Source organism: Juglans microcarpa x Juglans regia, chromosome 2S, assembly GCF_004785595.1.
Source record: "Juglans microcarpa x Juglans regia isolate MS1-56 chromosome 2S, Jm3101_v1.0, whole genome shotgun sequence".
Lineage (NCBI taxonomy): Eukaryota > Viridiplantae > Streptophyta > Magnoliopsida > Fagales > Juglandaceae > Juglans > Juglans microcarpa x Juglans regia.
Window position 1 is genome coordinate 7,059,956 of NC_054597.1, and position 12,584 is coordinate 7,072,539.

At 34.2% G+C, this 12,584-nt stretch overlaps 2 protein-coding genes across 11 annotated transcripts; both read right to left on the bottom strand.

The window, feature by feature from the left end:
• Nucleotides 1-1,205: 1,205 nt before the first annotated feature.
• Nucleotides 1,206-9,631, bottom strand: LOC121252458 (GDP-mannose transporter GONST1). Of its 10 annotated transcripts, none has more exons than XM_041152122.1 (10): nucleotides 8,049-8,111; nucleotides 6,132-6,198; nucleotides 5,972-6,024; nucleotides 5,489-5,570; nucleotides 5,241-5,370; nucleotides 4,473-4,571; nucleotides 3,566-3,720; nucleotides 2,386-2,502; nucleotides 1,808-1,905; nucleotides 1,206-1,695 (listed from the first exon to the last, which is right to left on the bottom strand). In XM_041152122.1, exons 3-10 carry the CDS (start codon nucleotides 6,009-6,011, stop codon nucleotides 1,637-1,639), a joined length of 780 nt encoding a protein of 259 aa, XP_041008056.1. In that variant the 5' UTR covers nucleotides 6,012-6,024; nucleotides 6,132-6,198; nucleotides 8,049-8,111; the 3' UTR covers nucleotides 1,206-1,636. The 10 variants fall into 10 exon arrangements, with proteins under 10 accessions (XP_041008056.1, XP_041008054.1, XP_041008048.1 ...); XM_041152120.1 differs by having other exon boundaries at nucleotides 5,489-5,628; XM_041152114.1 differs by having other exon boundaries at nucleotides 5,489-5,628; nucleotides 5,793-6,024.
• On the bottom strand, nucleotides 9,520-12,175 carry LOC121252461 (ABC transporter I family member 10). The gene is made up of 6 exons (XM_041152125.1): nucleotides 12,028-12,175; nucleotides 11,729-11,900; nucleotides 11,333-11,419; nucleotides 10,264-10,389; nucleotides 10,054-10,176; nucleotides 9,520-9,851 (listed from the first exon to the last, which is right to left on the bottom strand). The coding sequence occupies exons 1-6, from the start codon at nucleotides 12,102-12,104 to the stop codon at nucleotides 9,642-9,644; spliced, it is 795 nt and encodes a 264-aa protein (XP_041008059.1). The 5' UTR covers nucleotides 12,105-12,175; the 3' UTR covers nucleotides 9,520-9,641.
• Nucleotides 12,176-12,584: the final 409 nt, after the last annotated feature.

A 12,584-nucleotide genomic window follows, 5' to 3' on the forward strand; every position in this document is an offset into this window, starting at 1 on the left:
CATGAAAATATGTCAATTTATGAGTTAACTTTTATCAAATCTTTTTTTTGCAATAATACTTCTCAAATAGAAATGTAATATAATTTTGTTATTAAAATATCATGTTAGATATAGTCTTTTAAGCTATATAAGTTTCACGCACTATTTAAAAATAAATAAAGTCAATTTTTTCATATAAATTTTAAATTTATTACAATTTTTTTCAAATTAACTTGAGGAAACTAACAACTTTAATATTATACAATTCATTTCAAAAAGAAAATATCAAGGAAAATACTTTAGATATAAAGGACTTATATAAAAGTAAATTCATAAACTGATGTAACTAGATATAATACGTCAGATTTTAAAATTATTTTTATCGTAAAATAGATCTAATAGATCTTATGAAAATATTCAATTTGTTAATTTATTTTTGTGTAATTTTTTTTTTTTTATTTGTTCTCAAATATTAATGACTCTGTTCAGCCGCAAAAAGTTGCAACACACGGGCACGAAAACGATTAATTATCAGATTTGATTGATTGGTAATTATATTGAGGGAAATAATATTTACAATTTTAAAATTTGTAAATTTTATACATTTCTTTTAAAAAGAAGTAAATTTATATATAAAAATTATTTTTTTAATAATAAATTTTATTTTTTCTAAAAAAATACGTAAAACTTGCGTATCGAAAATATTTGACTTATCAAGAATCTTCATCGATTCATTATTATTATTATTATTATTATTATTATTTACTTAATAATTAAAGAAGTATTTTTTAATGAGTTTGTAATTTTTATTTTTTTAAATGTTTAAAGAATTTTAAAAAATGTTTGAAATTAATTAACAAAAAAATTTTTTTTGACCTTCTAGGTGACACTTGAGTATGCAGCACCCAATTTAAAACTGAAAAATTATTCTTATCAATCACTATTTATCACTCTACACTCAATGAAAAAACTATAGGTATATGATGTGAAAATAAATAATGACTGATACATAACATTTCTCTATAAAACTACGTAGGATTTGGTTGGCCTCATGAGTTTGCATTTTTGTATGCCAGCGAGTTTCAATTTCGAGGCCCACCCAAAACTCCATTTGAGTTTAAATGCATGCAACCAATCACATCTCTCTCTCCCTCTCTCTCTCTCTCTCTCTCTCTCTATATATATATATATATAGACACGCACACATACATACATCCACAAAAGAAAAAGAAAATCCACTTTCAGTGTTGATCTTCAGTAGCTGAAGTAACACATTGAAGAGAAGGTTTCAACTTCAATGATGGTACAAGGTAAGATAAGAATCAGTTACATGATGTTACAGTTTATATCTGGAAAAGAACTAGTGCTCTGTGCTCGCATCTTCCCTCAATAATACAACAAGCTCGGCACCCAATCCATCCCAAGTTCCAATACAATGTCCTTCTCTCATGTAACAAGGGGAAAAATATATATCAAGAGAATAGAACAGCACTTAAAGAGCTTGTTTTTCCCTCCTTTTGTCTCCATTTTAAGAAGAAAAACTGCTCTATTAACTGTCCTTTATGACTTCATGGGATGGTCAAGCTCTCGGATGCAATTTACTGAAAAGAGTGCAAAATTAGGTTATCATCTAAAGCTACATTACTTTTGCTACTTTTCAGGTTTGAGATCTTGTCCGCATTTTCGCCCTAGCGAAGAATACTCCAGCCAAGAGACCTACAGAAAACAAAAAAAAAAAAAATGTTTTAAAACTGCAAAATCAAATTTTGTTTCAGGTGGTAAGTGCAAAATGTAATATTGTCAAGCCAATGGCATGGACTGAACTTACCGAAGAGTATGCTTGTGGAGTTTTCCAAGCTGGTAGGAACTTTGAAAAGAAGGATGCCAGCAATTGACAAAGGGATCTTATTCAATGACCCCACAAGGCTGCAGGACGCAGTTTCGTGATTACAGTTGTATTATTATGATTAATACTGTCTTATCTAAAATAATCACAATGGTTTAATAAAACACATGCACACACACAGAGCTAATTTGTTATCATTTCCAACCAAATTTCATTTAGCTTAAATTGAACCTGGGGTTCATAATGGCATAAAAACTGAACTCAAACCAGTCCCTTCAATGCAGAACTTTTAAATCCCTTACCCCCACATGAACCCAATGCAACTATTTATTATACACCCATGGTGCGTTCTTGGGTGGCTAGCTTGCACAAAATCACTAATCTTACCAATCCCAACCTCCATTTGACTTGCACTTTGTTCACTAAGAAAAAACCAAATCTAACAGCAAATAAAAGTTGGAACCTAGACAAGCCCATTCTCAAAGTCAGATCATCTGGGTCTCAATAATTTTTTTTTTTTTTTTTTTTTTTTTTCCTGGGAAAAGCATTCTTAATATTACCTGTACGTTGTAGCCCCAGTTTGATGAAGAAACCACATGGAAGTGAAGCTGATTGCTAGTCCCAAAACTCCACTTATTGTCATTACAAACCAGAAGGTTGGCAAACTCAATAGTGGCCTGCCAACTCAATTCAACATCCAAAAGATTCAACAAGAGAATTTGAAAAGGAAAAAAATAAAATAAGTTTTCTCTGCATACAGTTAGAGCTTAGTCAAGGCACTCAGACTGCCAAATAACATATCTCCAGAGTTGAGGTATTAAACATATAGCTAAAAAGAAGTGGAAGTCCAGTGATGTATACAGCTGAGGCATTCAAGCATCTCTTCTGCCAACCCCATTCATGTAGTGCTTGACCTTCCTAATTTTGATGAAACTCTTAGTTGACACCGTTCTCTATGTTTATCTTTGGCCAAGTCTTTAATCGTCGTGTCAAGCTGATCAAGGAATCAATACCTTCCTGAATCGGGTATAGTCAGAGATCTTAAGAGGAGGTTCACCCGAGTGAGAAACCCTTTGAAGGTGTTGAAATATTAATTAAATGATTAACTCCACTTCTTACATCAGCTTGAGTCTCTGGGATAGATGGAGATTCAACATGGTACCGAAGCAGTCATCCTAAGTTTAAACCCTGACTCTATTTTTTTTTACCCTAATTCTACTTAAATAACAATAACGCACCTTCTGAGTTTATAGTTAATCTTTAATAATATAATAAATGATAAAAAGGGATGGTTATACAATGTAACAGTTCAATTGCGTACCCTTGCTATAGCAATGCATAAATTTCCTTGCTTCTACTTATCCAACAATATCATGACCACTTTTAGATTGCATGGACCAAATTAGATGATCTTTGTTAGATTAGAACAGGGGAAAAAGCTGCGAAATCTGGGAAAAAAAAGTTACATAAACAAAAATACAGTATGCATAGATAAACGTACAAACTGCTTCTAGTACCCCTAAATAAATCATGTTCAGCTTTAAAATGAATCACTACATTAAACTGAATTTATTGTACTTCAGAGATATGGCAATATCTACTCATCCAACCCAAATATCTGTAACTATTATCTCGATATGTCAGAAACAAACAGGGAAGAATTGGGTGCTGATGACATTATACTAGCTAAATACTATCGGTGAAGAATAAAATTCCAGAACAGGGGGAAGAAAAACTCACGTTCTGGAGAGATAATCCACCTCATTGAAAACAAAAATTAGAAGAATCCCTAAAGGCAATGATAGGGTGTTATTGAGCAAGACCATTGAAAACTCATTCAAATTTCCAGATTTGGTAACTTGCTTTGCTGTATCCATGACCCTACGCAGGGTTAGCTGCACAGATAAAATTAAACAAATAAGACATCAGAATGAAACTTTTTTATGAGTGAGATAGGTAAGACATCAGACTCAAACCATCAAGGAAAGTAATTATGTGCAAGAAGGTAAGAGAATGCACCCATTAAATCAGTGAACTATAATGCTCGCTCCATCCCTATTTGTTGGATCTCAACAGAGATTCCAAACCTTCAAAGAAACATCCTTGTTACTTTCTAAACTTCCGCCTTTTCAATCTTGCCCTCATCTGGGCAGAAAAACATATGAAATGAACAAAGTACTCCTAACTTTTTGTTTTGAATCTGTTTTTTCCCCATATTAGGAGTATTTTAGTCATTATACACCTTTCTATAGAATTTACCGACGGAATATAATCATAATGATTGCATATCTATACATTTCTAAATAAGGTGCCTATTTATGTATTAAAAATACAAATTCCTGATTCTTCAACTTTTGACTTATCACAACCTCTTGATAATGTTTAAATTCTTAAGGGGTTTAGTACTCATTAACAACAGAGGTTTTGACTATCTAGCTGAAGCATGCCCTTTTCTCAACCACAAAAGAGCTTATGATAGCCATGCAAATATGTACATGATATCTGGTAAGAGACTAGATGCAGAAGTATATGCAACTAAAAGAGAGAAAAATGGCCAAACTGACCAATATGTATGCCTGTGGCTCCTGTTAATGTACAGAGAACAAGGGAAATAACTTTGAAACAGAGGTCCAAATTGTGTACTCACAGAATAGGATGCAGTTAAGAAACAATTAGCAATCTGCCACGCATAGCCAACGGCATGAAAAGATAGATCAGTAACCCCTCCAGAAATGGCCGAAATTATCTGCACAGGTCACATAGGTAAAACCGTTTCAAACTTACTCATTTGCAAATTAATGAAAATGTGTAAAGCAAATCTATGTAACAGATGCAAGCATTTTCAGAAAAGTTCAAATCCAGTAAAGCCCCAGAATTACAAGAACTCAAACCAGAACAAGATTAGTTGCTGACAAATGTATATGCCGGAAACATCGGCACCCAAAACAAACATTGCATCCTTTCAAACACGTGCCTAGCCAAGGGGGAGTTATTATAGAACAACCGCTATTAATATGTTATCATATGAACCTCCTACACTGCAGGACCACCAATCTCTGGTGCCCTAAAGTTTAATTATTTTTGTATAATCCCCCATGCAAAAATAAATGACCTATATAAATAAAGGCATTTGATATGAAAAAATTTAGCTACCTCATGTGTTCCCCCAATTGCCCTCTTTGAATGTATTGATAAAATTTCAAAATAATATGTAAGATGAACTTTAACTTTTCAAGATATACATATTAGAAACCCAAAGGAGAAGAAAAGGCAAAAGCAAACATTAGGAAAAAAAAGAATGAGACACTCTTAGATGCAAGTAACAACTGAAAGAATTTGATTATCTTATTCCAGATACCAATTTAAATTTCTGGAAAAAAAAAATCCAAAACTACACTTTGATCACTGAACGTACCATTAGGAACAGAGCAGCCCAAACTCTGCCGTCATGATGCGTACTGAATAGATACATTTCGCCAAGAGCAGTTATCACATTGGTAACATTTTTCAGGACAGTGACCATAGCGACATTAATGTATTTCAAACTGAAGAAAATATAAAACAATATGTTATGGAGCATTCTTTTTTTTAAAAAAAAAAAAAAGAGTTTCACGTTACTAAAAAAAATTATTAAGATGAACACATACTAGAAAAATCCCATACCTAAACATGCTTGTAATGAGCATTCCAACAAAAATAGCATTCACAGGTAGCCAAACTTTAACCAATCTCCATGTTAGTGGCTCTGTTGATATTATGCCAAGAAAACTCAATATTGACACAATAATCACTGAAATAAGATTCTGCATCCATACAAGTATATGTCAGGGTCATCAGCTCGTTAGATATTAGAAACATTTTTCAGATCATTTTATAAAATTGCAATAAATCTAACAAAAATATTTTCAAAAAAAGAGAAATTCGTGATCGCATGTCCATACAAGGAACACCAATTACATCAAACTACCTGGTAAACCATCAAAGATATCCCAGCATTAAAATCATAGCTGGAAAGTACAAACTTGTTGATCAGAATCATGCTGCATGACGAAATGCAATATGCGAGGCCAGACAATAAGGCTTGATTATGTATCTTTAGCACCCTGTGAACTCGTGCTGTCCTATCTCTGTCTTTGTCTAACTTACCAGTTTCCAGGTCATTTTCACTGTTTTCAAAAGGCTTCATTGCAGATGTTGATCTATAAAAAAAAAGGTGGAATAAGATTAGTTCATATCCAAAGCAACAATCAAAAACAAAAAAACAGAAGGAAAAAAAACAAAGCCAAGCGCATTGACAATAAATGACCTTGCTCCAAATGAGTCTTACCGGTCACATAAGGGCTAAAAGATAACGTGGACAACACTGATGGAATATGTAAATTCAAACATTGCGAGTGGAAGATTTATTAAGCTAAAAAATATTAGATATTTACTTCTTAATAATTCAAATGTAATGTAGAATAAAGCTAAAAACCCTATAACAACAGCAGAAGGCATTTTATTACAGACCAACTGGTATGATTGGGGATGACAAATGCAAAATGAAGAACAACATTTCTCAAGTAGTATTTGTCTTTTGTCCCCTTCAACTCTTAAGAAACTCAGCATATTATCAAGTCCTCTATTTATAGAGAGTGACAAACCATTTCCATTAGGACCTTTTCACCTTCCAAGAAACATGTTCCAACCCACGTGCCACCAGTCTCATATTCACCTCCACCCCCAAACCAAACAGTATGCATTCACTTCTAGTCAAAGCGTAATCCTCCAATATGGGAAAGTTATCCTTCCTATAAAAATAATATCAATTTTTATGTATCAACTCCCAACTCAGTGACATGTGCAGCCGTATGGATCACTTTCAACCAATCAAGGTCAGTCTCAACCAATCAGGGTCAGTCTCATTCATCCTATTCCACCATTCTATCCTATATATTCAAACTCTTTATCATCACCCTATTACTCGTATCCTTTTTCGCTATTCCTGTTGATGCTGTTTTAGGCCTCCCAACCATTTTTTTTTTCATTCCAACTTGAACAAGAAGGCTTAAACAACTCAAACCAAGTAATCTGAAAAAACTTTGAAAGAAGCTGCTCCCTTGGAAGACCAAAATCTGGCAGGAAAATACATTAGTTTGCAAACAAAACAAGCCATTTTGAATAGCTAAAAAATAAGATTTCATCCTTAAAATTATCATGAACTTCACTCCCAAACTTTACAGGTAGATTGGTTGATGTTGTCAGAGAGATGTGCAAGGAGAATGGGATAATTCTAATCTAGTTCCAAAGAAATTGGCCTCTTGCAAGACCAGAGAGCAAAAGGAATACGCATTTGAGTACCAACCAAAACAAGCCATTGTGATCAACTCGATAAAAGAAGCTTTCAGTAATAAGGCTATCACAACTTCATCTTCTTAAAAGTCACATTTCTCATAAAGTAGACTGCCAGAAACCTCTTAATAGAAAAGCTGGGACTCAGAGAGATGTCCAGGGAGAATAGTAGTATAGTGACAATGAATGAGAGAGCATAAGAAGCATAAACCATGCTAAGAGTAGCTAAGAAGCAGGAGAAAAGTAAAAGTGCATAGCAGATAAAAGCCGGTAACAACACTCAGAAAGAACTAAAAGAGAAAAAAGTGAAGGAACAAATAAACACAAAGTTGAGGATAGGAAAAAATAACCCATCCCTAGAATTGCATTTTACTCCTATGATTTTTTCTCTTTAGAAATTGCATCCTTCAATTTTTTTCAATCTTTAAACTTGTAATCAGCATTCAAAGGAAAATCACATATAATGCAGACTAACAAGTAACCTAGGCATTTATGTTTAGCATTGGTTGCATATGATACAGATTAGAAATCAGACGGCTGCATTCATATTGAATTATTTTACTCAATATATTTCACAAAATAATATGGGATTGGCAACCAAAAAATGTATAAAGAGGAAGGAGTCCTCAAGTGTGGGCTTGGGGGTGGGGGGTAACAAACAGGAGGGAGAGAGAGAGAGAGTTGCAGAATTTGAGAAAAGCAACCTTCCATGTTGAGATATCTGTTATCGACTAACGGTTAACGCAATTGTTGAGTTTGTAAACCCAAAAGAAATGTCAAATTTCAAAATATAAAAATTTATGGACAATCAGTGGGCAATAAACAAAACCAGTAACGACCCATTTTCAGTCGCGAGCAATCTTATTCAGCACAGAGAGAAAGGAGAGAGTACCTCGAACCCATCTAAGCCAAGACTTCAAAACCCGTCGAGGGTCACAAAAGAAATGGACAAAAGGCGAGAAAATGAGAGAAGTTGGGAAGAAAATAAATGGATTTCCTTTTGGGATTTTGAGAGATACAGGGAAAGTCTCTTTGCAGAGCTGGTTTGGCGCAAACTATAGAGTCAAAACTAACTTTAGATGTGAAAGTTAAGCTCTTTTACATCTGCTGAATTGTTTCTCATCTTCTTTTTCTATTCTGGGCGGCCATGTTCGTTATGTATGCAACATTCGAGGCTTTTTTTTTTTTTTTTTTTTGGTAGACTTTCACAATTTTCATGCAGTGGATGCTATGATGCGCCGTTCAGTGTGGTTGCGCACTGTATTGCCACTATGGCATTTTGGTCAGCGGAGGTGTGCGTTTGTTTCTTTGAAATTTTTATACTTCCAGGACTGGTTTTGATATTTCCATAACCATCCCAAAGTGACTCGGTGAGTGGGAGTTCCTCAAACCAGAAAATAAAAAATAAAAAATAAAAAAGTGAAGGGAAAGTTGACTTGTTTATTAAATGCATGAATAGTTTTCAGCTTTGATTCAAAAGAAAATCGAACCCCAATTGACCATAAGCACATAAATATTAGTGAAAAATAATGACTCAAGGGTTTGAAATATTTTTATGGGCCTGTAATTTGTTTTCCTAAATTTGTAATTGATAAAGTTAACCATTGTCTCAAAAACTCAAACCAATAGTTAAAAGCTTTCTCATATATTTAAAATATAAACTTCAACTATTGAAAAAGCATCCATATGGTATGGACTTGGAAGGTGGATCTCAGTCATAATCCTCTTTAAACTATAAATATTTGGGCATATATGAACCAGTTAGATTCACGTTTATAGGTACATAAGCACGTGTTATCAAGCCACCTGCAAGCCAGAACAGAATTAGGACTAACTTGGCCAAGATCCACTAGTGTCAGCCAAAAAACAAAAAGTCAACCAAATTGGAAAATCCTCTTGAGTGAGGTTGCTCCTCACCCAACTTACTTTCTTTATCCCATCAACTATTATACCATAAACGTGTGGTGTAGTGGATGACCAATGGACATGTGATAGTATCCATTCAATAAAGTACTTATAAAAAAAAAAGTATCCATTCAATAAAGTTTTGGGTTTCAAGCTTCTTGGTGGCTGTATATAGTAAGTCCTAGGGTTCGTATTCTCTTTGTTTACATGTTTCCCAACTTGTGTTCAATATCTTTAGTATTTTATTAAACTCGACAATACTTTTATTATCTCATAACTTGACATCAAATGATTGAATAAATATTTGTTATTTTTCACTTATTTGTCAATCATTTGATGTCACTTCAGGAGATAATGGTTAAAATGATGATGAAAAATATCTTTCTAGCTCTAAAGGAAGTGGTAATAATTTTGGGACTAACTTCGAAGTGAAACCTATCAGTTTCCTGAGGCCGCAATTGTAAACCGGCTTAGAATTTGTATTCCTCATTCTGACTGATCTCAATGAGGAGCAAAAGCTTGCTCTTGCAATAGAAATGGGGTAATGTGAAAAGGATTCGAGATACAAGGAAAATTTTCTTCAAGAATTGATCTGTTTGATGTACGCAGATTGCCTAGTTCTGATAAACTCCAATATTCTTGCTGCATCACCCTGCATGACAACTTCCCCATTTTCCATATAAACAGCACCGTCTGCATACTCAAGTTCTTCCAAACGATGGGTCACCCACAATGCCGTAACTTCTTCAGAACTATCCAAACAAGTTCTAACCGCTTTAATTACCCCAACCTAATATAGACAAAGAAAAAATTGATAAATATTAATGGGAAATGAAATTCGTGATGTTATAAATTGGTGATTGGTGAATGATTCACGTTATCAAATCTGATTTTCATCTCATTTTGAAGTCAGCATACCCCAGATCTGTCTATAATATATGACATCATAAAGTATTAAAAACGTTCCATCTCATGTCTCTCATATAAAATACCTGATCGTTTTCATCTAAAAATGTTGTGAGCTCATCCAATAACAGTACTTTGCAAGATTCAGCTAAAGCACCAGCAATTGCCACACTCTGTTTCTGTCCACCACTGAGAGTTTGAACAGACCTCTAGAAATGCAACAAAAGACATAAGCAGATGTCCAACTTCTAGCAAATACTTCAACAATCCAAAAGATATTGATACAAATAAGTTACCTGCAGGTAGTTAGACATGCCAACAGCATCCAAAGCATTAGATACCCTAGATCTAACTTCGCCATTGGTCAAATTAAACTTTCCAAGGCCAAATGCCACATCAGCTTCTACTGTAGGCATCACTACCTGCAACACAAGAGGGACTGCCATCATAAGCACTTACTGGTAGTTCCCTTTAGCAATTTTTAATCCGCACAAATAAGTGATCAGTTTGGATAATTAATTATGGCGTAGTTTTTTCTTGTCTGTGCCGATCCTCTAATCCTTGACCTAATTGTTTACCGTGCCTAGTTTGAAGTTTGAACCCAGCAAATTGCAGATAGCAGGTGTGAACTCTTGCTTTGGAATTTTGACAGCCTCAGCAAGATTGGTTATGGTCTATTTTCTGAGCAATTCATTCATTAGATTTAATTATCCACTTCTGCTCATTACATATTGATGCCCAAACTCATCTGGACCTAATTTTAAACAGATATAAGAACAAACTAGCTTTATTAACACCATTTTGAACCTCAGTAGGAAATTATCAACAATTCAAACTCCCAGATACTTTATTCCTTCTATTTTCCTCTATATTATAGGTATAACTATCATAGTCTGCTTGATTGCAATAGAGAGAGAGAAAGAGTGAGAGAGAGAGAGAGCAATTTAGGAGTAGGGTTGGAGCAAGGCAAAAGATCTGGGAAGAACCCTATTGCAGAGGGAATTCTTGGAGAAAATAACCCTGGGCCATTTCAACCATGGAGGACAACCACCCTAAAGCAGCACAGAAAAGACAACCACTCATGAAAGCAGCCATAGCTCATGGGGAAAAAAGATTATCAAACGCCCTGATTTGGGAAGAATTTGATAGGGGTCCTATTGCATGGTAAAATGGAATTCATTCTGTTATGATATGCAAATTAGTAGCCAAGTAGATTTTTTCTCCATTAATAACACAAAACAGAGAGTTTTACATGTTAATCTTTAGACTTGCAACCAAACATGAAAAAGTTCAATCCGTAATGGAAAGTGTAAATAACACAAATCTTGAAAAGGGATTTGAGAGAGAGAGAGAGAGAGAACACACCTGATGATCTGGATTTTGGAAAACGTAACTCTTGGATCCCTTGACATACGCAGTTCCATTCGTTGGACTCAAAAGACCAGCCAGAATCTGCATTACTCTTGATATTGTAAACCCATGACTATCAAAATCTGGTCAAACAAACTACAATGAGCTTTTTGTCCCTTTCTTTGCCCATTAATACAACTGTATACAATACACTATACAGCTCCCCATAGGCACAACTCCAATCTATAGAACCCAAAAAACCCCACCTGACCGATACATCCTCTTTACTTGATGAAGAAAAACAAAACAATTACTTCAAATACTCTAATAAAAGTAAGATACCATGAAAAGGAAGAACAAATCATTTTAAAAAAGATAAGGAACACTGGCATGGTAAAAATTTTGATGTACCTTCAAGAGGGTAGATTTTCCGCAACCGTTGGGTCCAAGAAGCATCCAGAACTGTCCGGAAGGAATCCGAAGCGAGCAGTCCCGAAGAATCGGCACATAATTTCCCTGCCTCGTAGTAATGGAGAAATTCAGATTCCGGCCCTCGATGGAGAAATTCTCAGTAGCGCCAGTCCTGATATTACAGAGAGCAGTATACCAATAAGAGAACCACAACGACAAAAGGCAAAAAGCAACCGCAAATTCGAAAGAAAATTTTCTGTTCGAAGAATTGCCCAGCTGAAAAAGATGCTCGTGCAGACCTAGAGGAAGAGGTAGAAGTAGAACGAGGAGGAGGCAAAAGAGGAGCTGAAGCGCAGAAAAGAGTAGAGAGATTCATGCTCTACAACCAGACTCTCAAACTGATTTGCTTGCTTTATTTTAAAGGAAAATACCATTCCCACACAGTTTTTACCGAAAATTTATACCGAAATGTATTTTTTTTTTTTTTAATTTAGTGATTAAGGAGTTATTTTTAAATGAATTTATGATTTTTTTTGTATTTTTTAAAAATATTTAAAGTGTTTAAAAAATGATTCAAAAAAAGAAAAAAAAAAGTTTTGCCATTCGGTGAGGATTCTATCCTCTGTGGCTGTAGTAGACTCCATTTATAAAATTTCAGTTTCAAAACTTCAAAGTTTAATAAAATATTATAAAATTAATTTAAAGAATTATTCTTCTTATTTGTTGGCATGAAGTTTTTACATTTAATATAATATTGGTTAATATACCAATTGCAATACATAATACAGTTAGATAAGTTGTTTGGATAGTGAAATGAGATAAGATGAAATTGTATAGTTTTAAATAAAAGTTGAAT

Bases quoted from the DNA above. Each gene is read 5' to 3' on its own strand.
- LOC121252458 (XM_041152113.1), bottom strand. The intron at 3,721-4,472 runs GTGAGTACACAA...TTATCTGTGCAG, and splicing joins TCTTAACTGCATCCTATTCT to CTAACCCTGCGTAGGGTCAT. The intron at 1,696-1,807 runs GTAAGTTCAGTC...TGTTTTCTGTAG, and splicing joins CTCCACAAGCATACTCTTCG to GTCTCTTGGCTGGAGTATTC.
- LOC121252461 (XM_041152125.1), bottom strand. From the start codon at position 12,104: ATGAATCTCTCTACTCTTTTCTGCGCTTCAGCTCCTCTTTTGCCTCCT. The intron at 11,420-11,728 runs GTACATCAAAAT...AGAGTAATGCAG, and splicing joins GAAAATCTACCCTCTTGAAG to ATTCTGGCTGGTCTTTTGAG. The intron at 10,390-11,332 runs GTGTGTTCTCTC...CTTGTGTTGCAG, and splicing joins TCCAAAATCCAGATCATCAG to GTAGTGATGCCTACAGTAGA.